General features: G+C 42.1%; 2 protein-coding genes across 5 annotated transcripts; both read right to left on the minus strand.

The window, feature by feature from the left end:
* Window positions 1-36: 36 nt before the first annotated feature.
* csf3a (colony stimulating factor 3 (granulocyte) a) lies at window positions 37-9,085 on the minus strand. 3 transcript variants are annotated; one of them, XM_034570799.1, is made up of 7 exons: window positions 9,068-9,085; window positions 8,169-8,275; window positions 5,621-5,796; window positions 2,187-2,362; window positions 1,067-1,174; window positions 823-963; window positions 37-731 (listed from the first exon to the last, which is right to left on the minus strand). In XM_034570799.1, the coding sequence occupies exons 4-7, from the start codon at window positions 2,337-2,339 to the stop codon at window positions 549-551; spliced, it is 585 nt and encodes a 194-aa protein (XP_034426690.1). In that variant the 5' UTR covers window positions 2,340-2,362; window positions 5,621-5,796; window positions 8,169-8,275; window positions 9,068-9,085; the 3' UTR covers window positions 37-548. The 3 variants fall into 3 exon arrangements, with proteins under 3 accessions (XP_034426690.1, XP_034426688.1, XP_034426689.1); XM_034570797.1 differs by lacking the exons at window positions 5,621-5,796; window positions 8,169-8,275; window positions 9,068-9,085 and adding an exon at window positions 2,784-2,859; XM_034570798.1 differs by lacking the exons at window positions 5,621-5,796; window positions 8,169-8,275; window positions 9,068-9,085 and adding an exon at window positions 2,681-2,812.
* A 1,580-nt stretch (window positions 9,086-10,665) lies between these two features.
* On the minus strand, window positions 10,666-15,767 carry lrrc3ca (leucine rich repeat containing 3Ca). 2 transcript variants are annotated; one of them, XM_034570796.1, is made up of 2 exons: window positions 14,955-15,767; window positions 10,666-12,081 (listed from the first exon to the last, which is right to left on the minus strand). In XM_034570796.1, exon 2 carries the CDS (start codon window positions 11,996-11,998, stop codon window positions 11,204-11,206), a length of 795 nt encoding a protein of 264 aa, XP_034426687.1. In that variant the 5' UTR covers window positions 11,999-12,081; window positions 14,955-15,767; the 3' UTR covers window positions 10,666-11,203. The 2 variants fall into 2 exon arrangements, with proteins under 2 accessions (XP_034426687.1, XP_034426686.1); XM_034570795.1 differs by having other exon boundaries at window positions 10,667-12,081; window positions 14,959-15,088.
* Between the last annotated feature and the right edge of the window lie 10,414 nt (window positions 15,768-26,181).

Below are 26,181 nucleotides of genomic sequence, written 5' to 3' on the forward strand. Positions count from 1 at the left end.
TCATCCGCTTCATCCACAGCTTCCTCCCAGGAGTACTCTCAGTGTGGTAGTGACAATATGTGATTGGGCTGAAAGCCGCTGGCCCACGTCCACCAACATCCCCCAGTCCCAGTTCTCTTTGTTTCAATTGTTGCTGCAAGGCATTTTTGTACCTGGTTGTGTCTCCACGTATATCAACCTTAGGAGAGGCTTATTTTACAACCAGTGAGGATGTGCCTGAGGGTAGCTGGAGTCGAGCATAGTGGGCAGGATGGATATTCGTGATGGGAAGGACGTCATAGTTTGCTCTAAGCAGGAAGCTAATCCTTGCTTCCATTCCCCACAGCGCCTTCCAGCTGATCTTCCTTTTCTCTATGCTCTTAATTTCATCCACTGCCCCTGTCTTGCTTGAGTGACAGCCTTTACACATCTTGCTTGATAAAAATACAATATTAATAATAAATAATCTTTTTAGTAAATAAATAAATAAAGTGCCATGACAAAAAAATGGCAGGATAAGGCACTTTTGGAACAAAAGCCAAAAGCATTTAGAGCCCGACACCCGTTGGTCAGCTCTCCGCCTCCTCTTCGTTGCTCTGGTCCAGGTTCCTGAGGCAGCGGGTGACGTCCCGCCCAAACGACTGGAGCTGCACCAGAGTCAGATGCGCCGCCACCTGAACCTCGTATTCCCCGTGCAGACGTAAAGCAACCGGGGTCGGCGAGGGTTGCACCGCTCCCTCTTTCTGCAACATCTGTAAGGCACAAGGAAATGGCTTCACATAGGTGCTACAAATGCAAATCATTCATCAGGGCCGAAGGTGATTGATGGAGGCATGCTCCTACCTTGTTGATCTGAATGGTGAGGTCTCTGATGTCGGCCATTAGCTCAGTCACTTTGTTTTTGCTCTGCAGCCTTTCAGAAACAGCGCTCAGTAAGGCCCGGTGCAGCTGAAGACCCTCAGACATGCGGGTCAAACAGGTATTCTAATAGAAGGGAAAAAAATCACAATACATCAGTCATGTTTTTTCCCCACCTTATTACATCCAGAGAAATGTCCCCCCCCACCACCCCTTTGTAGATTCTTACCAAAGTGAAGTTTTCTGACACGGCTCTGAGCACAGGAGCCGGAAGGATGCCAATGTTGGCTGCCATTATCTCAAGCTTGGCATTTTCTGTGGAGTCTAGCTGCAGAGTCTGCAGCGGAGAGATAACACAAAGATGTTATGGATGGTTTGCAGCTTGGCATGCAACTGCAAACATGTGCATCCTTCACACGCTTGTAGGCCTATTTGTTTGAAAAGCCCTGGATCCCACATGAGTAAGTGGCAGAGGTGCTGAGACGCTTTCCTAGGAACAACATGAGTTGAGGCCATTTACGTATTATCAGCCAAATGTACTGTAAGAGTCATCATGAAGGAGAATATTCTACTATAACGATCAACAAACTTCATCATTTATCATTATAGGCTAGTCTGCATGTGTAATGTGTAAAATAAGCATTTAAATGTACCTGTACAGTAGCACAGGTATAAATTGGCATAAAATGTACACGCTGTGGTTAAATCGATTTTCTCAAAAGTGCAGTACTAATGGTAAATGGCTTAAGAGAACATAAAGCATTACATGTTTTATTATTTTGTAAGATTAAAAAGAATATGTAAATATGGACAATGCACAAAGGCTGAGATAGATATAGATAGATAGATAGATAGATAGATAGATAGATAGAGTATGACATAGAATATGTCAGACAACTACAATGAAGAAACTCAACATAATCACAGACCAAAACATTAAACAAACCAAAGAACTCAATATTATATAATGATAATAAAAATAATATATGTATTTATCTATGTATAGGCAACTCCCCTTGACTGAAGGGAGCATAAACCATATGGAGACCGGCTTATTACCCCTGACAATAAATCACAGACCTCAGAGATCAATGCTGGTCCATAACTGCTCAAAGTCAAACAGTGAATAAGGGTCCAACAGCAGCTTCCGGTGATACGAGGACTGTTCCAGCTGATTTTGTAACTTTCCAACATGCGCAGTGATAAGATAATACTAACACATGGTCCGACTCCAGGCCTTTCAGACCAGTAACGGAGGCTTGGTTGCCGGCTAACGGTCTCAGTCATGCACGCGCAGGTAAATCACGCAGCAGCCCGCCTGGATCACACATTACATCCGCGTGTCTCACCTCTGTGTGGATGCAGGATCTGTGCGCGTCGGGCACGGAGAGCAGGATCTTGTGCGCCAGGCTGCGGCTCCGCTGCAACAGCTCCTGGAACTGCGGCCCCTCAACAAGTGCGCTCCCCGCCGGCAGAGGTGCGCTGCGGGCGAGCGTGGCCATGACGAGGCAGGGGACGGCGAAGGCTGCGAGAGGAGGAGATCAGGTCGATCAGGAATGAACAAGGGAGCTATTTGGCATCAGAACGAGCCCATCCGCGCGTACCCGGCACAATGTGTTTGTGGGTGTGTGTGAGTGTGTGTGTGTGTGAGAGAGAGAGGAGGAACAAAGCCCGGCTCTCTGCTCTCTGCTCGGCTGCAGCAACATGCCCCCCTCCAGGCTACAGAGCTGCATGAGTTGAGAGTGGAGTCAGTGAAATGTGAAACCTGGCACAAAAACTAACTCCAGCAGTTAAACATAGCAAACAGGACACTTGTTGAGCCAATGTGGATTATAACCACCACCTGATATCTGCTCCTTCAGCTGCACCTCAGCGCGTCTCCTCTCTGAGAGTGAGGAGGTGACTGAGGAGCAGTGTTCCTCCACCAGCGTGACCTCACTACTCACCAATCAGGATGTTCATGGCCTCTGTCGGGGGAAAGGTCTTTTAAGTATTGACCTCAAGTGAACACTGGTTAATACATAACCTTAAACATATATATATAGCAGGTCCGTTTGGAGGGGTTTCCCTTTATGTGTTCATGGGAACAAGTCTCACTATGAGTAGCTGGACATTTCCATGAAATTCAACCAATTCTGTGGCGTGTGTTTTTTTTTTTTTTTTTCACCACGAAACCAAATAACTGGGATGGTTGAGGATGTACTATTAGATTTAGTCCAGACATGTTGTTGGATTAGTTGTTCTTTTAATCTAACAATTCGTCTGACACCGTACAGAAAAGAAAAGTTTATAAAATAAATAAGTGTGAAAACGAATACAGCTCCGAACTATGATGATAATAAAGAATATAGAGTTTAAAGGATTTCATATATTTTTGAATTATAAGCAAGGGCAGAGAGCGTAATACCAAAAATAATCAATTCATTTTTTAAAACACATTTCAAAACACAAGGACTACAATTATTATTATTATTATTATTATTATTATTATTATTATTATTATTATTATTATTGGTATTATTGTTGTTTTTATTCTTCAGTCACTGTTATGTAATGTTTTCAATTTAAGACAACTGGAATTCCTTTATTAGTGTTTTTCTCTCATTACATATTGGTGTAGTGTGATTGCTCAGTGCCACCAAGCTTCATCAGAGTCATATATAAAAAGACCTGGGGGAAACAGGCATTTCCTCTGACAGCAGTCAGAGTGAGATTGAAAGTGCTAAAAGGCTTTTTGAAATTGTGGGGTTTCTTTTTTTTTGTAGGGGGCTTTTCCTTTGTTGTGAACTGTGTGATCATCCTGAATGGTGTTGGGCCATCATGATTCCTCCATGGAGAGCGGCCTGCAGAGTTGGCCTTTTAATTAATAGATCGGAGAATGTGTCATACACAGGCAAATATAGCGAAGACATTTTTGTTGATTAATGTTGAAATAGGAGTAGAGATGTGTGAGATTGTTGCAGCAATTAGACAGATTCAAACTACCTATACCTGCATGGGGTTGAGCATCTATATAGGTGCCCACTGAATCAGGGATACAGCCTTCATGTACCTATACAGGTACATCGTAATGGTCAGTGTTAAGAGAAGACAACAAGGCTTGGTTGATACAAGCATGCCATCTAGTGGAAGTATATAATATGTAATATAGAGATTTAACCTCAGCTGTGTGGTTTTGCTCTGAGGAAAATCTGACTCTTGCATTTCGTCAACAAAAGTCCCAAAGAAAACAGAAGTCACTGCTTGAACAAAAATTGCAAGAATCTTTTAAGGAGTGTAGTATAAGACGAAATAATTTGGTGTAGTAACATTTCAAATAGTCTTTTCAGTCAATCCTTGCCTCAAAGGAAGAGATTGACATCAATGAATTTCGCTTAACTTAAATAAGTTAATAATAAAGTTCTTATCTTCTAGTGGTAAATATGAAACTACAGCCACCTGCCAGTTTGCGTCATAGATTGTAAGTAAAGATGGATGACGCATTTCCACTTCCTCCTAAAAAATGAAGCCGAAAGCATTCCATCTCGTGACGATGATGTAATTTGGAGCAAGAGTCGGAAACAACTAGGTCCTACTGAAACATGCCCAGACCAATCGCGAGTCAGTTTCATCTGTCAGTCATGACGTTTCATACTGTTTCTATAGCATCAAATAACAAATTAAAACCCAACTTAGTGTACAAATAAGCATTAGAACAAACATCAGTGTGATAACAAATACCTCAAATTCAACCAAGCCGTGGTATATTAAAAATAAGAATGAGTTTAAGAATTGGTATAGTAGTACATAGACGTCAATATGAGTACTTTAAGTGTAGCACTATCTAACCAGGTACGTTAGCTGTATTCGTACTGAGTGAGCGGTGATAAACGTTGGCAAACTGTCAATGCTAAATGCGGTAGGTAGCAGTGCTTGCTAAGTATTTATCTAGTAAATTAAAACAACTACCAGAAACGATACCTATTTAACACAACACTATAAAACAATACAATAATTTTTAACAAAAACAAGCTTTGATAAGAAGAATAATACTAATAGGCTTCCACTGTCACATATGATTAGTCTACAAATGCTCTGCATGCAACAGGGAACAGTGTCTTTCGTACTTATACTGTCCAACTAGGGCTGGATATCGCCACTGATTCCCCAAATGGATTCATAATCGATTCATAAGGTCTTGATTCAATTCGATTCAATATCGATTCGGCTAAGGATATTTCTTTGTACGATACCAATTTTGTTTGGATACGACAGACATTCTCTGAGAACTGAAGCTGTAAACTGTCATGATAACACATTTTGTGGGAAGATATGTTGTCCCAGTAATTATTGTGTTAAATTTATTGTCATCATTTTGAAACCATTTCATACCACTGATATAATGATAATATTAAAGCATAATAGGTCACGCAGGTGAAAAGGTATTTATCAAATGATCGATCTGTGCTTTTTATGAATCGATATTGGATCATTCAAATGAAGATCAATTTCAATCAGAGAATAGTTTAAACCAAGACCAACCCTGTGTCCAACCAGCAATTCAGAAATCAGGACAATCTGACGGGGTATATTAAATTATGTGATTATGTGATAGGCAGATTCAAATGGCACAGAATAAAGTTCACCAATTGGGTGGGCAGAGTCCTAGATCCAGGCCCGTCCTCGTCGTGGCAAGAAAGTGAAATGGTGTATTCCTCCACACATTCAAACCACCTGTTACTTTACCCTCTCAAATCATCCATTAAATCCAAACAAATACCATTTGCCTGAGTTATGTAATCACCTCATAGGTCACTCATGTTCCTCCTCTGTAGCAGGTTGCATTGCCTCATGCTCTGACACGAGGCCCCTTGATCAGTCACTGTAGCTACGTTACATCTGGCCATGCTCGATAGGTTGTGAAGTGAAGCTGTCAAATCTGATCCCTGAAATCCACACTGGTTTGATCTCCAGTCAATCCTGCACATGAAAGGAGGCCATTATTCATTGCTGAGGCCTCGCTCTACAGCTTGATTTTCAATGACCTATTTGGAAAGCAACCACACAGATTATTTGATGTACCGTGTAACACGGTGTCACCTTTAGATCTGCCTGGTACAATGCAAGAGAAAAGTATGTGGTGCATGAATACCAGTATATTTAATGTGATATATCTTTTAGTCTGTGGAAGCCTTGTGGTGTAAGGGGTTTAAAATAAGGTTCAGCGTAATGAATAATGCTCGTCTCTTCAACACACATAAAAAAAATAGACCCACAGGTCAATCTGGAGGGATTTAAAGGTCCAATGTGTACAATTTAGTGACATCTAGTGGTGAAGTTGCATGTTGCACCTCACCCTCCCCTTTCAAGCATTAAGGAGAACCTAATGGTAGCCTTCAGTTGTCAAAAACTGGTTAGTTTATCCTGTCTGGGCTACTGTAAAAAACATGGCGGCCTCCGTAGAGAGGTCCTGCTACCAATGTTAATATAACAGGCTCATTCTAGGGTAAAGAAAACAGCAATTTGTACAATTAAGGTGATTACACACAAGGTTTATTTTATATTCAATTTCCACCAATAGATCCCTTTCACCTAAATCTTACCCACTGGACCTTAAAGACGTAAAGATGGGTTTTAAGAATTCCACTGATAGATAATTATATTATACGGTCAGAATTTTTTTTAGATGACACAAATGGTTGTTCTTGGGTCAGGTCAGATTGGTTGTGTCCTGGGAGGTGAGTGAAAGTGTCATGCTGAGCTGTTTAGTTTCTCGGAAGATGATTGAACTGAGGGCAGTGCTTTTTCTCAAAGGAAGGAAGTTTCATCAGAAGTGCATTACATTACTCAACAAATTATTTCACAACAAATGGCAATGCTATGACTTCAGATGTGTTTCATCTTTGGAGGAGGATTTAGTTTAGATGTATAATGCGAAAACCATCTAGGATTATTTATGTCACCAGTTTGCCTTCAGAAAATGCATTGACTTGATTTATGTCATACTACTAAGTAGGTTATATCTCTCATTCTAGAATAATATGAGTATTCCACCCCTGTGTATGCCTCTGCCAAACAGTACAGTCCCTCCAGATAATCCTGACATATCACATTCACAATAATATGAGGTCAGTGTGACCTTTGACCCTTGATCAATGAAATCTAATCAGCTCCTCTTTGAGTCCAAGTGACAACTGGTCAAAATTTAACATCATGTTCAAAAAGCCAAAAACCTCATTTGTCAGGCCCCCATCTTTGAGCTTTCACCACCAAATCTAATCAGTTAATCGGTTAGTACAAGTTAATATTTGTGGCAAATTTGAAAGGATTCCCTGGAGGCGACCCTACGATATTGCGTTCACAATGTGAAAGATGTGTTTTGTGAGGTCTCAACAACCTTGACCTTTGACCCCACCAAAATCGAATCACTTAATCCGTGAGTCCAAATTAATATTTTTACAGAAATTTAAAGAAATTCCCTCAAGGCATTCATGAGAAATCATGTTCAAAAGAATGGGGCGGATGGATCCGAAAAAAAGAATGTCTTCGTCCACAGGGTAAAAAGTAGAATGAAACGAAATCTTGAACATTTCCAGTTTGTGTGCATAATGGTCACTAAATCCATCTATACTCACATTTCAGTTGTTCCTTATGAAAACACTATTCACCTCATGTACAACTACACAATGGTAATACCCATTTACACAGTAGTAGCCACAAGAAGCCACTTGTACACTGGCGTATGACATTTTTACATGATTTTATGCTATGCCACCTAGTGTTTGGTAAAACCAATGTAAGTGGATATGTAATGTCGTCCTGCTCCGCTGCTCTTTCTTCATGCTCACTGAATATTCTGTTATGTAGATTAGCATGCTCAACCCAGATAGGATTACCAACGCTACAAAATGGGTAAAGTGGGCAACTGCGCTGAGGCCCTTCACCATCAGGGGCCCTAAGGCGTCAGGTTATGGGTGTGGTATAAACTTTGTGGTAATTTGCTTATTTACAATCTTGTATTACTACCAATACTTATATGTTAAGGTCCCTTGGTCAGTTTCTGCATTTTAAATTCATCTTGACACTGTGCATCGATTATACTTACCCTTAATATTTAGGTTCATTTTATGCTTTTTATACTTATATTTATACTTCATATTTAGTTCTTATTATAAAACACTACTGTTTGCAGTGACCACTCTGTGTTTTGCTTCTGCCTTTAACCTGTAGTTCATGACTGTACATTTCTTGAATATACAAAAGTGTGTTTGACAATTACATGTTGGTTTTGTCGCAATATAAAAACGTTAAAAAGGTGAAGGCATTTGTTTTCCTCACACTTACACACTTACCACAACAGGGGGAGCTGTGTAACCCAGCAAACTGAGTCTAGGAGCTTGACACAGTGTTTTCTCCTTGGACAGCACTAATCGTCAGTCTTTCTTCTCTGGATAACCCCCTGCAGGACACATACACACAAACACACACAAGTAGACACACACAAGTAGACACACACAAGTAGACACACACACACACACACACACACACACACACACACACAGACACACACACAGAGGACACACCGACACACACACACACACACACAAAGGAGACTATCTTAGAATATTGACCCTCACACAAAGGATGTCCTTGTCACCCTCCTCAGATGCTGCATCTTAGGTGTCACCTTTTTAAGCTAAAAGAGGAAATTGACAGGCGCCCACACAGGCCCTCGCTGGGAGGTCCCCATGTGATCTCAGAGCTTGGAAACATTTTCACCTGCAACCCAATGCTGAACAGGGCCGCGCTCTGCGGGATTGGATGTGTCACCTTATCCCCCACTTTGTGTCCCATTACCCAGCAGTTGTAATGCTCACACCAGTGTAACGTGTCCGAGGTAGCAGGCGGGGCAAGCCGAGCTGTCCTGAAATTTAAATTAACCCGCAGGGACGTTTATGTGTGTGCTGGCCGGACAGAGGTGTTTCATTACCAGTGCCCTCAGTCCTGGCATGCACACACACCTGTCGTACACACAGGTGAACAAAAGAATGTGCTCACTCACATACATTCGCTGAAAGAAATACACACACACACACATACACACATCTGTTACTAGGTTTATGTTTATCTCCTCTTGTGGCAAGGCTGCCTTAACAGTGGCTGGTCTCAAAGCCACCGTGAGGCTCTGTTATCAGCGAGTGTGTGTGTGTGTGTGTGCGTGTGGCAGGAAATGTCAGAGAGAGAGGCTTACCATCTGTTTTTCAGTACTGTTCAGTCCTGCTTGTCACGAGAGGCCGTACCCGTCCTCAAGAGCAACTCTGTCAAGATCAATATCATGGTTTTCTGTAAAACAAACTCATGGTGCATGGACTCTGTTAAGCAGGTATGGCCTACAAGAAAGAAAAAGCCATCCAGGGGCTTTCTCCAGCTACGTATTTACCATAAAAACCTGACAGTGGTGTTAATCTTAAACGTTAACCCTCAGCAAGGAAGGGAAGAACCATATTTCCCAAAATGTCAAACCGTTCCGCTTCCTTTCGATAAGGGGTCGTCCGAAAATGAGGTGGAACTCACTTTGGTCGCCGCCGTAACTCCTCTGGACTCTGAGTGAGCAGCCGCAGGGCAATAAGAACCCAAGCAAGGGTAAGCCAGGCAGCAGAGAGGAGGGCAGCTGATCCCCCGCGGCGTTCTCCCCTTAATCTCTACACGAGAAGTGGGTCACAACCGTGGATGGGTGCATTCCCAGACTTTCTGCCCAAGTGCTTTTTATGGCCGTCATAAATCATTCAGTGGTCTCGCTCTGTTCTGGGGGGGGGGAAACCCTTGTTGACAAACCATTTCCCACATTTTAAGCATCGGATTTCCTTATTCAAGAGTGCACCAGGTTATCCTTACCTTTGCTCCAAGTAAAAGAAGCACATCTTCAGAGCACTACAGCCTCGTCTGGATTAGATTAAGTCCACGCTCGGATACTTCTCCCTTTTCGGTTTATCTCACTTTGTATTGATGTTCTCATCTCAAGAGAAGCAAATTTATCTTCCTCTTTGACCGCGATCAGGTGAAATAGGAGATTCCCATCACTTGCAGCTCTTTTTAAATGGTCCATGGATGTGATTTTGAAATCCTATGGGAGTGAATGCATCAGACAAAATGGCTCCCAGAGGAACCTTGTGCTTATTAAAGACACAGGAGAGGATGAAAAACAGCGAGAGAGGGCTCTTTCTAGATAACCAGGTATGATCATGAGGGATTCCTCTGTGTTGCCTTAATTACTCCGGGTGAAGAGGTGAGAGTAATGAGTGTTTGCTAAAGGGCTTTTCCTACCAGATTATGAAAAACCTGTTTTGATTAGAAGTCTCGCTCCCTCCCTCTTTCACATTCGATCTGCAGCAGCCTCTCACTCTCAAGTCTCAAAATCGACCTTTTTGACAATTAGATGTTACATGATAGTTGCGGCGTTACTGTCAACATTTGCATATTATGCTAAGGAGTAATTCCAGAGCTGTGGTGTGTTTCTGGTATCGGGTTGGCATTAAATGCAACGCCTTTGTAAAGTGTACTTTCATCCGGCAGATAGCCGGACGCTTCAAACCCTCCATTCACTTACAGCGTTCAATATAACTGCATTTGTATTGTATAAATCATTCAAGGCTCCTACAGGTTATGAGAGTGCGATAGCAGCAGTTTCCCGTCAGATGCTCTTAACACACGGAGAGAGCTCTGGGAGGCTTGCTCAGCATGGCGCTCTGGTGCAGTACCTACTTTCGTAACATCACAGAATAACCAGTAAGTCCTTCATCATCTGCCAAAAATGTGGATTGATTCAAATTCAAATTTATTTTTTCCTGTGATAGATTTGAGTGAGTTCAGAATGAAGAAAAAAAGTCCAAAACAACAATTTAAAAGGAAAACATCATTTTACTCATTGTATACTGGCGAATACTGTAAGAATTGAACGGAATACAGATCACAGAGTTCCTCATTCTGGCGCTGCTGTTACCCTCCATTCATATGGCTGTTTGCCTCCTGAATTGTCTGTGTATGAAAGAGGTGCATCAGGGTGCATGCGCCACTGGATAAATCCCATTTGTATCCCATATTTGTAGTTCACCATAAACCCACAGCTGCTTTTTTTCTCCCTCTGAGTACTGGACCATCAACTTGGTCAACAAAAACTCCTAATGGGCAGCTGGAAGATGAATTATTCATCTGGGCTAGGTTGCATCGGCCTGGTTTTCTTGTGCAGGCATATGTCTCCTCGCCCACCTTGACTCTGTGACAGCAGCTGAGCACAACCGCCTGCGACTGATGACGACTGTGTAATTGCAGGTTGTAGCTCCATCCTGTTTGGTGTTTGGTTCAAGTTCCAGGTGGGACTCCATCCACCCTATACCACAGTACTAATGGTGGAAGACTCCTCTGACTTGCCCTGCTTGCTGGGCAATGACTTGAGATACTCCAGGTGCCTGCGGGCATCCTCCTGGTTAGCCCTGACATAGTAGACCAGGTAGGAGATGACCATGGAGAACCAGCCAAACATTACCACCAGCATGGCCACATCTGTAGTCCTCTTCATCACCACACATAGATCTATGTCTGGTGCTAACAGGAAGGCAAGTCCTTGAACTCCTATTTCCTTGGGATCCGAAGTCTGGCACACGATGCCAGTCAGTGATGCAGGCTCCAGGTCGACACGAGGCATGGCCATCTGCAAGTTGCAGTCACAGTGCCATGGATTGTTTGTGAGATTGGCGCGAGCCCTCAGGCCCTCAAAGGCCTCAGGGATAAACTTTACTAACTTGTTGGAGGACAGGTCCAGGAAATGTAGTGAGGAGCCCAGGCCTCGGAAAGCCCCTGGTTCTAGCTGGCTCAATTCATTGTGTGAAAGATCCAGTTCAACCAAATGAGGCAAACCCGCAAACGCATTTGCTGGGACTGTAGTGAAGAGGTTGAAGTCCAAATAGATGCGCCGCGTGTCATTGGGGATGTCCTGGGGAATCTCTGTGAGCTGCAGATTGCTGCAGCGCACCGTCTTGCCAGTGCTCTCGCTCTCAGAGCAGTAGCAGTTCTTGGAGCAACTGGTGGCGGCGTGGTGGAAGCAGAAGGTCATTAGCACCAGGCTGTGCAGCAGCAAACACATTACCACCGAGTGGCGCAGTAACCAGCCTGCAAGTAGGGACATTGTGGTAAGCGGGCATGCTCCAGGAAAGACCACCTGGGTGCTCGGAGTGAAGTCCACATCAACCTCCCCAGTAGCTGTTGAGTCTGTGACATAAAAACAACACAGTGAAATTAGACCATACTGAGAAGACCAATACCAAGAAAAATACATAAAATCACTTTTTCTTTATAAAACATGGGTTGTTAACCATTTTCTTCAGAGGCCATATTGTTATCTAACGTAGAAATGGGGGGTACAGTAGCTTGTGTAATTGCTGTGAGGAGGCAGCCGGAATGCTACATGCTCATTTCAGCATATTGCTGGCACAGAAACAACTTGCACTTGTGTTGTACTTCCAAGAAAAGTCTAAAGATCAAACATTCCCTTCACACCAGCACAATAAACGAGCTAGGAAAATCCTTTGGTGTCACTGTGGCTCTTTTATAATTGACATCCCTGCAGTGCAGGGCTATTTCAGTACGCAGAGACCGATATTAACATAGTGATGTGACACCACAAGGAACAAAATGTACCGGAAGAAAAATAAAATCGGCAAACATTATAAATTGAATTGTATATATTCTGTTTCCACTAAAACTGTAGCTACAATATTTATCTATAAAATTGACAACTTCCCTAGTTGGTCAGGCTCTGCAATGTCTAATCCATCAGGTAATTTACCTTTAACACAAAGGGATAAGCTTAACTCTGAGTCCTGTAAATTACACTTTTTATTTTGTACGTCAGCCTTTGAAAATGTTACTTCTACCAACCCGAACACACTTCATTAATAGCTGATCAGGGCTACCTCCTATCCCGTTACTAATCCTCTTAAGGAAAAAAAACTCCTCAAGTCAGTGTAGCATCAGTGTTGGCCACCCAATCCCTTTGTCGGGGGGGGAATGCTAATGCCTTAAACAGCGCCGGGGCCGACAGAACAGACAATGTGATGGCCTGTCTTCTTCAGAGACAAAAAAAGGAATCGTGCAGTTCGAGCGAAACTCTTAATTTCTTCAAAATGGCTGGAGACTGGGCAAGGATCCCTTACCAAGATTAAAAAATGAAATCGATCTCTAAGTACCTCTAAATATCACATGACACTGGGGGCAGGCGGAAGGGGGGGTAGAGGATGGAGGGGACAGAGTGTAGTATCAATAGTGGTTTGTCTGTAAGTGTGTAAGGGGGGGAGCTGGTCTGTGACATACAGCTAATAACACTCATTGTGTTTAAGAGATTCCTGCCAGATCCCTGATAACAAGCCATGGAGGCGGGGGTTGATCGGCCAATGAACAAGAGCTTGAGATGTTTATCCATGTTTCTTCATCAAGGCCAGGCAAAGCGAGTTCCAAAGGATTTCCCTCTGCGGGGTGCACAAGAAAGCAACACAGCATGACTGATGCAGGCTTAACACACAAGGAAATAAAAGATCCTGTTTCAGCTTGGGTAATGTAATGCCCCCTGTAAAAGGCTGCACTTTTCCTGTCAAATCGAACGCCAGCCTGGTATTTTGGAGAGAGAAAATGGGGGAGCAGCAGCAGCAGAGGGCTGGTGACAGGGTAGGAGGGAGGAGGGGGACGCATGTGGACAAGAAGGGAAATTGGACACAGGAGCACATATAGAGAGGATTCGAGCAGAGGGCTTACATTACAATTACAACACGGAGAACAGTGTGTGACACCAGTGAGATATTGAGGAAAGGGGCAAATGTTGGCTGATGAGAGAGTAAAGATAAACACACAGGAGAGGGTGGAAACCTAATGATCAACAGGGTGGGGCACCATGTGTGATTCCAAGTTTTACAAAAATATACTTCTCAAACACTCATTTGACTCATACCTATACCCTCATAACAAATATAACTCCTTTCGGGGCCGTATTATAAATCAATGGCCTTAAATCAAGTGAGGTCTGTGCAGTGTTCTTAAAGTCGTTGCCTGGTGATAAATAACTCCTGCGTTTAATTTACACAATAAATACAGCACTCGGGCAACCAAAGGTCAGTCTGCCACTCCATAAATTCACCACGACGACAAGTCCCTGCAACCAATTAAATGAGGAGCAGTAATTTGGACTGAAACCCAAACACCATCAAGCATTAAAAATGCAAAACTACTTTATTATGTTAACATGTTTTTTTTGCGATATGGTGTTTTTAATGAATCTGACCCTTCCATGGCATCACGCCACATGCAGCCTGACAGCAAATGCATGAATAGTAAAGAAGCTGCGTGGTTTCTTATTATCAATGGGGAGGTGTGGTTGACAAGGGAAACAGGGAAAATTAACCATTCATATGTTTACTTTGAAATGTTGGCCTTTAATGCAACTGTTATCATATTCCATTGCTTTTTAGCTCCATGCAACTTCCTCTGCTGATCCTTTTATACTCAATGTGTCAATCTCGATCACTGGAGATACTCTTTTTTTGTTCCTTAGAGCAAATCCCTGTTCTGGGCAGATTTCTATTGTGCCTTGACACGACCTCTCTCACACGCACACACACTGAAAATAATCTCGTTGAGTTTACCTAGAGAGCAATATGCAAGCATGCACTGTAAGAGAAAAGCAGTCAGTAATTTGATCTCATGGTCATTGTCCTCAGTGTAAACATCCTTTCATACCCTCAATATGCACTTCAATAGTAAATTAGCATTAATCCTATTGTTTCCAAACTTAAAATATGATTTTTCTTCTTGATAAGACAAGCTGAGCACATTTAAGATGCAGAATGAAAGCCTAACTTCAACTAAATGTTGAAATTTCAATACTGCTCTTAAGCAACAAGCATCTGGGGGAAATGAACTCATAAGACACGAATGCCTGGTGCATGGGGGCTGACACTAGCCTTTGTTGAGTTCACATTTCATGCTGAAGTTGTTTTCAGCACCAATCGCATTCAAAACAGCAGGGAAAAAAACAAAACACTTTCATCGAAAAACGAGGAGGTGCGTGCAATATCGCAAAGTAAACGTCTTACTCACGTCTTTGCCGCTTTCCCTCTCCTTCTCATGATGCGTCCGTCAAGCGAGTGTCCACGACAAGACGGTCCAGCAGATCGGCTCGCTCCACAGTGTTTTGCTTCTCTTCCATGGGCTCCTCTCCTGCGAGCTGCTCCAACTTGTTCCCCGAGAGCCGCTCCGGCAGCAGGCACCACGACGCGCCGCTGGAAATGCGCCTGCAGCTCCGGGCTCACTCGGTGCAGCTGCTTAGTTTCCACGCAACCACAAAACTAGGTGGTGGAGCCAGCGCGAAATATGAAGGGGCTGTGTCACTGATGGAGGCATCTCACTCACTCAGTCCGATCCTGGATCTGCCAAGTAATAATAATAATAATAATAACAATAATAATATTAATAATAATAATGCGTTTAAAATGGCAGACTAACGGCGCGCAATGCGTTACGCACAGAGGGAGTGCGTTAATGATTGGATATGATCCGTCTTCGCCGCAAAGATCTGAGTGTTTGGTGAAAAGACATTAATGCAAATGTGTAATATATGACTGGTTCTCTTCGTTCGTGTGCCCCTGCTGATTGACGTGAGTGAAGTGGATTAATGCGCATGCAGCAGGTGCCAGTTAAAGTGAGGAGTACCCCTCCCTTCCTCTCACGCGCACGCGCAAGCAAACGCACACACATAGACACACTCACAGTGCGCAACAACCCTTAATGAGACTTTGCATTGACTTCCATTCATTTTGGCAAGCTTAACCAAAAGCCTTATCCTCAGAAATTAAGTTTTGACTCATCCATCATCTCATGTGTAATATTTATTTATCACATTCATTATGTCACCTTAAAACATAACTATCATATTTATAATACACTGTAATACTATTATATTATTTATCATACTTCTATATCAGTGGTACTGGTGTTATATGCTCTTTGCAATCTTCCCTCAACTGTTAACTCATATTTTACTGAATAATTTGCTCGGATTTTATATTTTATCATATAGTTGCTTACGTTTTATATTTGTATTCATCTTTTGTATCTTCATAACAGGTACAATTGATGTAAGGATGACACTTTCATAATTCCGTCGTACTTGCACAATAACAATAAAGTTCTTGAATATTGCAACTTGAATTAGAAATGGACTTTGGTCCCCATGAACCTTATCCTTAACCTTAACAATAACCAACTCATGCCTTACTAACCACAGTTCACCTCTCAACCCTAACCATAACCAATTCATGCCTTACTAACCACAGTTCACATCTTAACCCTAACCATAAACAACTCATGCCTTACTAACCACAGTTCACATCTCAACCCTAACCATAACCAATTCATGCCTTACTAACCACAGTTCACATCTTAACCCTAACCATAACCAATTCATGCCTTACTAACCACAGTTCACATCTCAAACCTAACCATAACCAACTCATGCCTTACTAACCACAATTCACATCTTAACCCTAACCATAACCAACTCATGCCTTTCTAACCACAGTTCACATCTTAACCATAACCAACTCATGCCTTTCTAACCACAGTTCACATCTTAACCATAACCAACTCATGCCTTACTAACCACAGTTCACATCTTAACCCTAACCATTACCAACTCATGCCTTACTAACCACAGTTCAAATCTTAACCCTAACCATTACCAACTCATGCCTTACTAACCACAGTTCACATCTTAACCCTAACCATAACCAACTCATGCCTTTCTAACCACAGTTCACATCTTAACCCTAACCATTACCAACTCATGCCTTTCTAACCACAGTTCACATCTTAACCCTAACCATTACCAACTCATGCCTCACTAACCACAGTTCACATCGTAACCCTAACCATAACCAACTCATGCCTTACTAACCACAGTTCACATCTTAACCATAACCATAACCAACTCATGCCTCACTAACCACAGCTCACATCTTAACCCTAACCCTAACCAACTCATGCCTCACTAACCACAGCTCACATCTTAACCCTAACCATTACCAACTCATGCCTTACTAATCCCAGTTCACATCTTAACCCTAACCATTACCAACACATGCCTTACTAACCACAGTTCACATCTCAACCCTAACCATTACCAACTCATGCCTTACTAACCACAGTTCACATCTTAACCCTAACTATAACCAACTCATGCCTTAATAACCACAGTCACATCTCAACCCTAACCATAACCAACTCATGCCTTACTAACCACAGTCACATCTCAACCCTAACCATTACCAACTCATGCCTTACTAACCACAGTTCACATCTTAACCATAACCATAACCAACTCATGCCTCACTAACCACAGCTCACATCTTAACCCTAACCCTAACCAACTCATGCCTCACTAACCACAGCTCACATCTTAACCCTAACCATTACCAACTCATGCCTTACTAATCCCAGTTCACATCTTAACCCTAACCATTACCAACACATGCCTTACTAACCACAGTTCACATCTCAACCCTAACCATTACCAACTCATGCCTTACTAACCACAGTTCACATCTTAACCCTAACTATAACCAACTCATGCCTTACTAACCACAGTCACATCTCAACCCTAACTATAACCAACTCATGCCTTACTAACCACAGTCACATCTCAACCCTAACTATAACCAACTCATGCCTTACTAACCACAGTCACATCTCAACCCTAACCATAACCAGGACCTTACAAAGTTTTGCCTCATTATGGTTGAGCCTTGGTCCCCATGAGGTCTACTGGGCCTGATAAAGTCAGTGTTTATGCTGGGAAAGGTCCTGAAGAGGTGACATAAATGAGTGGGTACACACACATACACCCACTTACACACAGGAATGATCTCATACACGGTGTAATGGTGTAATGCTGGTGCATATAGCAGTCGGGTTGGACATTAATCATGTTTGATCTGCAGCTTGTTGTTTCAGACATGAAGCCTGGCTGCTGCAGGGCGGTGGATCGTTGGCCGCCTCCGGGTCCTTTTCCTGCCTGCTGCCAGCCGATAAGGGAGCCCAGTCAAATTCACTATGAAAACAGACGTGCATGGGTGCCGGCCTGGGAGAGTCTGCCAAGCGGCCAGTCATGAGGTATTAATGGAATTAAAATCAATAAAGTGGGTTACTCCACGCTGCTCTACTGCAGCTATGATTCTTTCCTTCCTTCTTTCTTTCTTTCTTTCTTTCTTTCTTTCTTTCTTTCTTTCTTTCTTTCTTTCTTTCTTTCTTTCTACCTGGTGATTTGATTATTTGCCATTTTGTTATAGCCTATAAAAAACAGCAGGTTCTCCAGAGACCATATAGACAGACCTATATGCTTACACAGAACTGTGTCAGTGCTAAACCCTTTAATATTTCAGTTTTATATTATGCTTACATAGACACATTTTAGATTATTCGAATTTCTCACAGCAGAACTTGGACTGGGTCGTGAATGTCAGCATAGGAATACTTGGCAAAATAAGTTGAGGAAACATGGTAGTACTGTTTCTGTGCTATTTGTGGTATATCCCACAGTAGAATAATCTACAGGACATAGTCATATCTGGGTTATTGAGCTACTAGGTTTTATGTTTATTCTCTGAACAGTTGCATTTCTAATTAAGTTAAGATTGCACTTGGGGCTTGTATTTCTCATGCCTCACTGGACTCTGTTATAAAGCTGCTACAGTGAAGAGACTTACTGCAATGTCATCATTGGAACTGTGTATTTTCTAAAACTGGCAGTAAAATGCAGCTCATGAAAATCACTATCTTTAATGTTTGTCTCTGTATTACTTGCTATAGTGCCAATAAATGATTGGATAAAAAAAGACAGTGATACTCAGACCTAATGAGAAACACATACAACATGGTGTTCATTGTCGCTGCTCTGTATTCACTGCTGTTGTAGCCCCGAGGCTACTGCTCTTGTCAATTAGAAGAAGATCAGATAGGTGGAAGAGCATATGACAGTGGAACAGCAGAAAATGGGATTAGGTTCCTCATCGACAGAGGAGAGTGCACTGGCAGTCAGTCTTCGCAAGCTTTATCAGATTACTTCAAATGCTCCACTGTGGTTGGCAGCTAGACGGTGTGCTGTATGCATTAACAACCAAGCATTAGTCCTGTTAAACTACACTTTACTACACTACAAGTTTCTTTCTTCCCCTTGTACTCTATTTCTCTCCAGACTGGGAAGTTTCCCGTCCTCTTTGTTACCTTCATACACATTTACAGTGTCTGCAAACCAACCATTAATCCATGAGGCCAAGTGCTAAGTGGACATTTTGCTGAGGAAATACTCAAAGTTTAAATGTCACCTCAGCAGGGCAGGAATGTTTTGCCATCCGTGTGCTCTGCAGCTGCAGTGGAACAAAAGCCCTCATATTAATGAGACCTCTCCCTTTCATAGGCATTTTCATATTTGTCTTTACCGGCTCACGCAAACACACACTAACATACGCACGTACAGTATGCACACACAAACACGCACTCCCTGTCTCTGGCTTCTAGCTCTCTCCTCATCGCAGAGCCAGATCAAAGCCCTGCCTTGTCTTTGTGAATACAGCACTACCTTGCTTTATTTATTTATATCCCGCCTGGCCTGTCTTGAACCTTTTAATCAAAAAGCGGCGAGAAAAGGTGTATTAAAAGGATTTTCCGGCTACCGCCAGTAATAAGAGGGGTCACCTCACCTCATCTTCCCTGCGAGGAGCCTTGTCTTTGAAGTCTGATATCACTAACATTAAGGAAACAATGGACCAGCAATATGAAAGTGTTGTAGATATTCATTGATCCTGGCTAAATTCCCCCACTGGTAGTGCTCTGGCTGACAAAGTGTCATCAAAAAGCAGATTAAGAATGAATTTGTGCTCCGCAGGCTTGGTCCAGATGGCTGATGGTGATTGTATTTCATAATTAATCAGGAATACTCCCAAAAGATTGCAGCTCAGTGAATTTTCACATGTTTTAAGGAAGTATTTTCCAATTTAAGGGTCTGGACCATAAATTGTAGCTACTCCGCTTCCTCCCACTATCCAGAAATGATGCAGAAATATCCCGGTTACTAACGCTGCCATTTTGAGCAGAATTCTGCGCAGTACCAATTGGTGGACGGAGCCGCAGCATCAAGGTCCTGCCGATACACATTGTCGAAACAAAAACTCAAAACTTACTAAAAACAAACTTACAAAGTGCCTAAATGACAGAAACCATCTTTGACTTTTTGGTTTGGTCCATTTCCCATCTGCTAACATGGAGGAGGCAGGATTTATGTACTATTCTGGAGCCAGCCAACAGATGGCGAACAAGACACTTTTGCTTAATTTTTTGGGAGCAGTCATGTTGTCCATTTTTATATACAGTCTATATACTGGACCCTATGGGTCAATAGATAAAAGGGGTTATGGGATTAAACAAAAATCGGAATAAAAGTTGTATTTAAAAAAAATATATGTATTTTTGAGATATTCTGAGATATTTGTCCTTAGAAATAACATCAACACCTGCACTCAGACATTTTCCTGCTGTATTCTTACATAATTTCCGAAAGATGTCCAGAGCAGAGTCAGTGTGAGAGAAGAAAATCTCTGACTTGAATTGCTACCAACTGAAAGATGATGACGGGAAGTAGATACCACTTCATATTGAGGGTTCACAAGCAGAAAAGGCTGCTAACCTGTTTTCAGGAGGTTTTGATTCACTGAGAGGAGTTGTTGCCCTGTTTTCTCAGAGATCACCAGACCAACAGGCAACATATCGATGTCTGAACGTGACTGATATATGGACAGGATCAGTTTATGTGTCCATTGGCTTCTATTGATTATCTCAGTCAATACTGTTCTGGTCTTGGCACTCTGCTGGTAGAGTAAAATCCAATCCAGTCGCCTGCCCCCCCCTCCCCCCGAATCCATATAAGGTCGGACCTTGCAAAAGAAACCTTTTTTTAAAAAGTGTAATAAAGCACTTACTGTGCATTCTATCGATATTATTTCTTCCATTTGCAGCAAATTCCTAGCTGTTATTTTCATGAAGCAGCTCACGCTAACATTTCTCAACAAAGTGTGAGCAATCAACTGAGTGGCGTCACTGATTGTGAAGAACAGCATCTTTAAATGTTAAGCTGTTAGAGTCGCCTGCAGTTCCTGCCAACACAGGATAGAAGTGGTTGAAATTGTTTTCTGGTGCCCTTTTAAAGTAATTAATAATTGTTAGTGCTGCATTGTGTCTCTCAGACGTGTTCACAATGACAGCCGGGGAGGGGTGTTCCCCTCAAAGGTCACGTTATGGGCCTCCAAGGATACTGAAATGTGATGGTTTACTGTCTTTTGCACTCTATTGCAGTACAGATGCTCTACTGTACATATTTATATTTTTCTTACCTTGCATAAAAAAATTGTCTTTCAGTGACGCAGATATTGGAGGTTTCCCTTTAATGTTTACCTAAGCACGCTTGAATATCTGCAAAGGTTATAGCATGAACAGACATTTGAAGAATATTGACAGCGTTTTTTATCTGCCATGTTAGTTATGCTCCTCATTTCTATTCGTGCTTTGAACATCTGCTGGTGTACGCCCCGCATAGACAGAGTGATACAGAACTGTTAACAGTTTGCTGCCGGTCATTGCTGCTGTCACATGGCTGTATATTTCCGGAGCTAAATACAGGCATAGAACATGACCATCATTATTTCATTCTTGATGGGTGTACGAACATTACGCCCTACATGCTCTACTTATTGTCAGGACGAGTGTATGCCAGGAAATAATAACTCACAAACACCGAAGCAAATTCACTTGAGCAAACTTCTCATTCTCCACACTCATCTCCAACACCAACTTTTCTCAACATATTGCTGCTGGAGGCGAAACATGTAACATTTGACCCATGACATACGAATTTTATAGATCATATGTGAAGCTATATGTTAAACTGGGACACAGAGGACTCAAGTGCTGAGACACAAGGTTAAGTTAAAAAACTGTACTTGGAAAAAGGAAGTCAACCTCTGAGGCAAAAGACGAGGTTGGAATTCAAAGCTCGGTCACAGATGGAGACAAGGTTGCCACATCCTTCGGAGGCTGCATTTGAGGACCGACTGCGTCACCGCACCGCAACTAGACTGTCCCATTTCGAAAGCTACTTCGAATGCGGCCAACAAATGTGTCCTTCCATCCCAGAGAAACCAAGGCTACAACGGGTGGATCTTTACCGGCCCAAACTATCCCAGAATTCATTGTGATTCAGTGACCATGTTTGAGCCGTGTTTCAAAGAGGTAATGGCGCCGGAAACTGATGAGATGTCAGCGTGTGCCGACACTGCCGAGAAAGACATCTGGAGATGCTTTAAAAAAATACATGCATGGTTCATATTCGTGTACACCATCACAACAAGCATGCATAAAGACAGACACAGGAATCCGGCTGATTATTACCGCAATGCCTAAAACTGTCACTTACTGACAAAATTATCGGACATTAAGGCATCGTGCGGCAAAATTAAATGCGATAATTATCAAACATCTGGCAAGGCTGTAGGCGGGGTAGGTAATCAATGGGGAGCGGAAAAACAGACAATGGCAGGAAGTAAAACAATCTTAAATGAGAGACAAGGGTAAGTGACAAAATAAAACAGGAAGTAACTAAAAATAAATGTATTTGTTTGTGTATTAATCAAGCAAAGGAAGCTCAGATTTGATATGTGATACATCAAAAGTAGCTATCAAAGCTCTGTTTTTGTCGTCCCACATTACAGTGAGTTTCTTCACACACCTCTGGAGCTGATATATCTCTGGCTAATCTTTGGTGCTCCTCAGTGGGGGTGGAAAGATGCATGTTGACAATCTCCCTCCGAGCTCCAAATCCTGGAACGAGCTCAGACGAACCTTTCACGTGCGCAGTCGCAATCAGCAACCTGTCACTCTAATATCTGTAAAGCAGCACGGTACTTGCATGAGTCTGGGCATCAAACTGCAACAAACAGACCATCAGCAGATCTGTGACACGTCAAGTTTCTTTCTTCCCAAACAGTCAAGCTGCATCAGGCCTCAGAAAACTCAACTGCCATAAATAAATAAACATGAAAAGCATGTGGCACTGAGAGACTCAGTCTCCGTCTACTTTGCTAACGTTTCTCAACAGCTTCAGATAAATGACTATTTTTGGATGTTAAGTACTCACTATTCCCTGATTCAGACTGAGCACCAGTACTAGAGAAGAGGAAGTCTGTAAGTGAGTGTTTTATAGGGGCGGAGTAGTAATGGCACAGTTGCAAACAAAACTAGATGTACCGTTATAATGTTATAAAGGAATAATTTGGCATATTATGATTAGAAATATGCTTATATTCTCACTTGATGAAATATTTGTCTGGTAAATATGAGGCTACCGCTCTTCCTCTCTACCACACTAAGAACATTTTGGATCAAATTTGTCTGATGGTTTGTCGGGGACAGAATCAGACAGCATATTTTCTTTTGAAGATAGAATATCAACCTGTGTTGAGTATGAAAAAAAATGATGAAGGCTGTAGCCACGCTCTTCTGTATTTATTAACAGAGATAAATCATCTTTTTTCCAGCTTCAAAAATCCCACTGCAATGTGTGTTCTCACCTTCATTCATGTGTGCAGCTGTGGGTGTATTTGTGTGTGTACTGCACACTGCACTGCATCCAGCTCAAGCTCTTCAGCCCTATTATTATCATGCCAAGGTCAGAGGAGTGGGAAACATAGCAGAGGAAGACAGATAAGACTGATAGTACGGTTAGAGAAATCAGATTACTGCATTTCCACTGACTGATAGCCAGCGGAGCCGAAATGTAAAAGCCCAAGTTATGTCAGTATTGAATAAAATCATGTGTTGTTTCTCCGTCGTGCCTGAACCCTGCACTTCTGAATCCCTTTACATCAGCCGAACGCGGCCGTGAGACGCGAAGCAGAGCTCTGCATGATGATACACAGCTGCAAGAACACATCAGCTGACGGCCATAAAGAACAACCACACACGTCTGGGGAGATAAACCCATTAACCACTAAATAGCTTTTAGGCGACTCTCATGTACAGTGTGTATGCATGTGTGACCTGGAGGAAATGAGGGAGAGAGAGAGAGAGAGAAGGGGGTGGGTATTGATAAATGAAGCCAAACTGCAATTGAAACACATGCACTTCCAAGAAACATTACAGAACTCGTTCTCGCATGGCAATTTTGCACATTTGGTGCCTCTGATCAACTGTATGGACATGAAGAAATACTGATAAAATTGTGATTCTTTCCCTTTTTCATCTCTTGCCTGTTCTCCTCTTTCGTCTCTTCAGCTGAGGAATGTGAAGAGGAAAAAAAGACACAACAATACAACAACCAGTACAACAATCTCTTACCTATGTTGCTTTGTTAGTTCCAATCAACAGAACCGGGATCTCAGCAGAGGTGTGCTTGTTGGGATTTTTATCTGGATGACACAATAGTTTGCTTCTGTTTTAAAATGAATGTTGTATTGCCCACCTTTTTTTTTACTTCTTGTATTCCTATTATTTTTTTGCCATGAATCGTAACTTCGAAGCAATAAATTTGCATCTGTGAAAATAATAATATATTTCTGACTTCAGTTCTATGAATATGCATCTTGAACTGTCTGAGTGAATAGTTTCTTGTTAATCAAGAGGTATATGCATTCGGAGGATATTTTTTTTCTTATCATTATACATTTTCTGATAGAGACAGTGCTCATCTGTTGTCCCGAGCCTGTTCTCACAAGGCAACTTGAAATATTAAAATATAATTACAAATATCTATGGATAGTTCGTATGCATTATACATACCATCCAAACTAACGGCACAACAAACCCATGATTGAAATGCTATGGTCTATTTAAAAAACAAACAAACAAGTTTATAACCCATGATAAAAATGCATTATCAAAGTCAATCAATATAATGCAAACTCATCGCATATTTGCAAACACGTCCATCTCCAGATTTTTCTCATGTGACAGCAGCAGCTGCCACCTGCTGTACTTAAATACTTTGGATGGCTTCTAGATGAACTACCTGACTTCTAAGAAGTGCTAAATTATTTACCATTTTTGCAAGAGTAGCTTCAAGATGTGATATAAACAATATTGCAGTTTCTCTTAGCCCTATGAATCCTGGATGGATTATGCAGCCGTGGATATCACAGTTTCTCTGATCTCTGAAAATCCTGAAGGATTATACAGCTGGCATACGAGGCTTCAAAGAATATAGGAGAGCTTTAAAAACTGCGACGCAGCAACTTGTGTGATGTGCCATCAAAGACTAACTGAATTAGACTTGTGCAGTTTTGCGATGTAATGAAATTAAAAGGGACGTACCTGAGACCAGACATTAAATTGTTGATATTTGTTGTAAACCACAAATTATATCCTTAAATTAAGTATCAGTGCTGCATGTGACACTTTGTGCACCATTAAGATTCATCTTTCTCTCTGTCATCTGGCTCGGCTTTTAACGTTATCGCGATTAAAAGGCGAAACACCTGATGACGCCATGGTACAACTGAAGATTATTATTTTCATCATAACAACCAGTCTGACAGAGCTTAAATATGATGGTTACCTCTCCCTTTTTTGTGGGGGACTTTTAGGAACCTTTAATGTCTTAGACAGTTGCAAAGGTGATAGATTTGATTTCACCTTTTTCAAGCGGGACGCCAGTCTCTCTCTCTCTCTCTCTCTCTCTCTCTCTCTCTCTCTCTCTCTCTCTCTCTCTCTCTCTCTCTCTCTCTCTCTCTCTCTCTCTCTCTCTCTCTCTCTCTCTCTCTCTCTCTCTCTCTCTCTCTCTCTCTCTCTCTCTCTCTCTCTCTCTCTCTGACACAGTCTCTGGACCCGGAAGGAAGTACGACACATTCAAAATTTCTAGGGAGGAATTTTCTAGGTATTATTACTAAGCTGTTTGTTCAGTATGTATCGTGCATAGAGTGCAGCAGTGTGTTTGAAGTTATAGTACATTCTTTCAGGCATAATGGCATTCAAATCAATATCCTCCCCTCTAACACACACACACCTTTTTTGTAGTTTCATAAACGTGTCGGAGATGGACCTCCATTAACCGTGACAAATAACAGTTTTTAATGTCCTTTCCTTTGTCGATATATTCCCTTGGAAGCTGATTGGCCGCGAGTCACAACAAGGGCGGGCTCATACCTTGTCTGCCGTCGGTGATTGGTTGTTTCACGGTGGAAGGAAGACGGATCTACGTTCCTCATTGGGGAGAATCATCAGACG

This window comes from Hippoglossus hippoglossus, chromosome 19 (assembly GCF_009819705.1).
Source record: "Hippoglossus hippoglossus isolate fHipHip1 chromosome 19, fHipHip1.pri, whole genome shotgun sequence".
In the NCBI taxonomy this organism is placed as follows: Eukaryota; Metazoa; Chordata; class Actinopteri; order Pleuronectiformes; family Pleuronectidae; genus Hippoglossus; species Hippoglossus hippoglossus.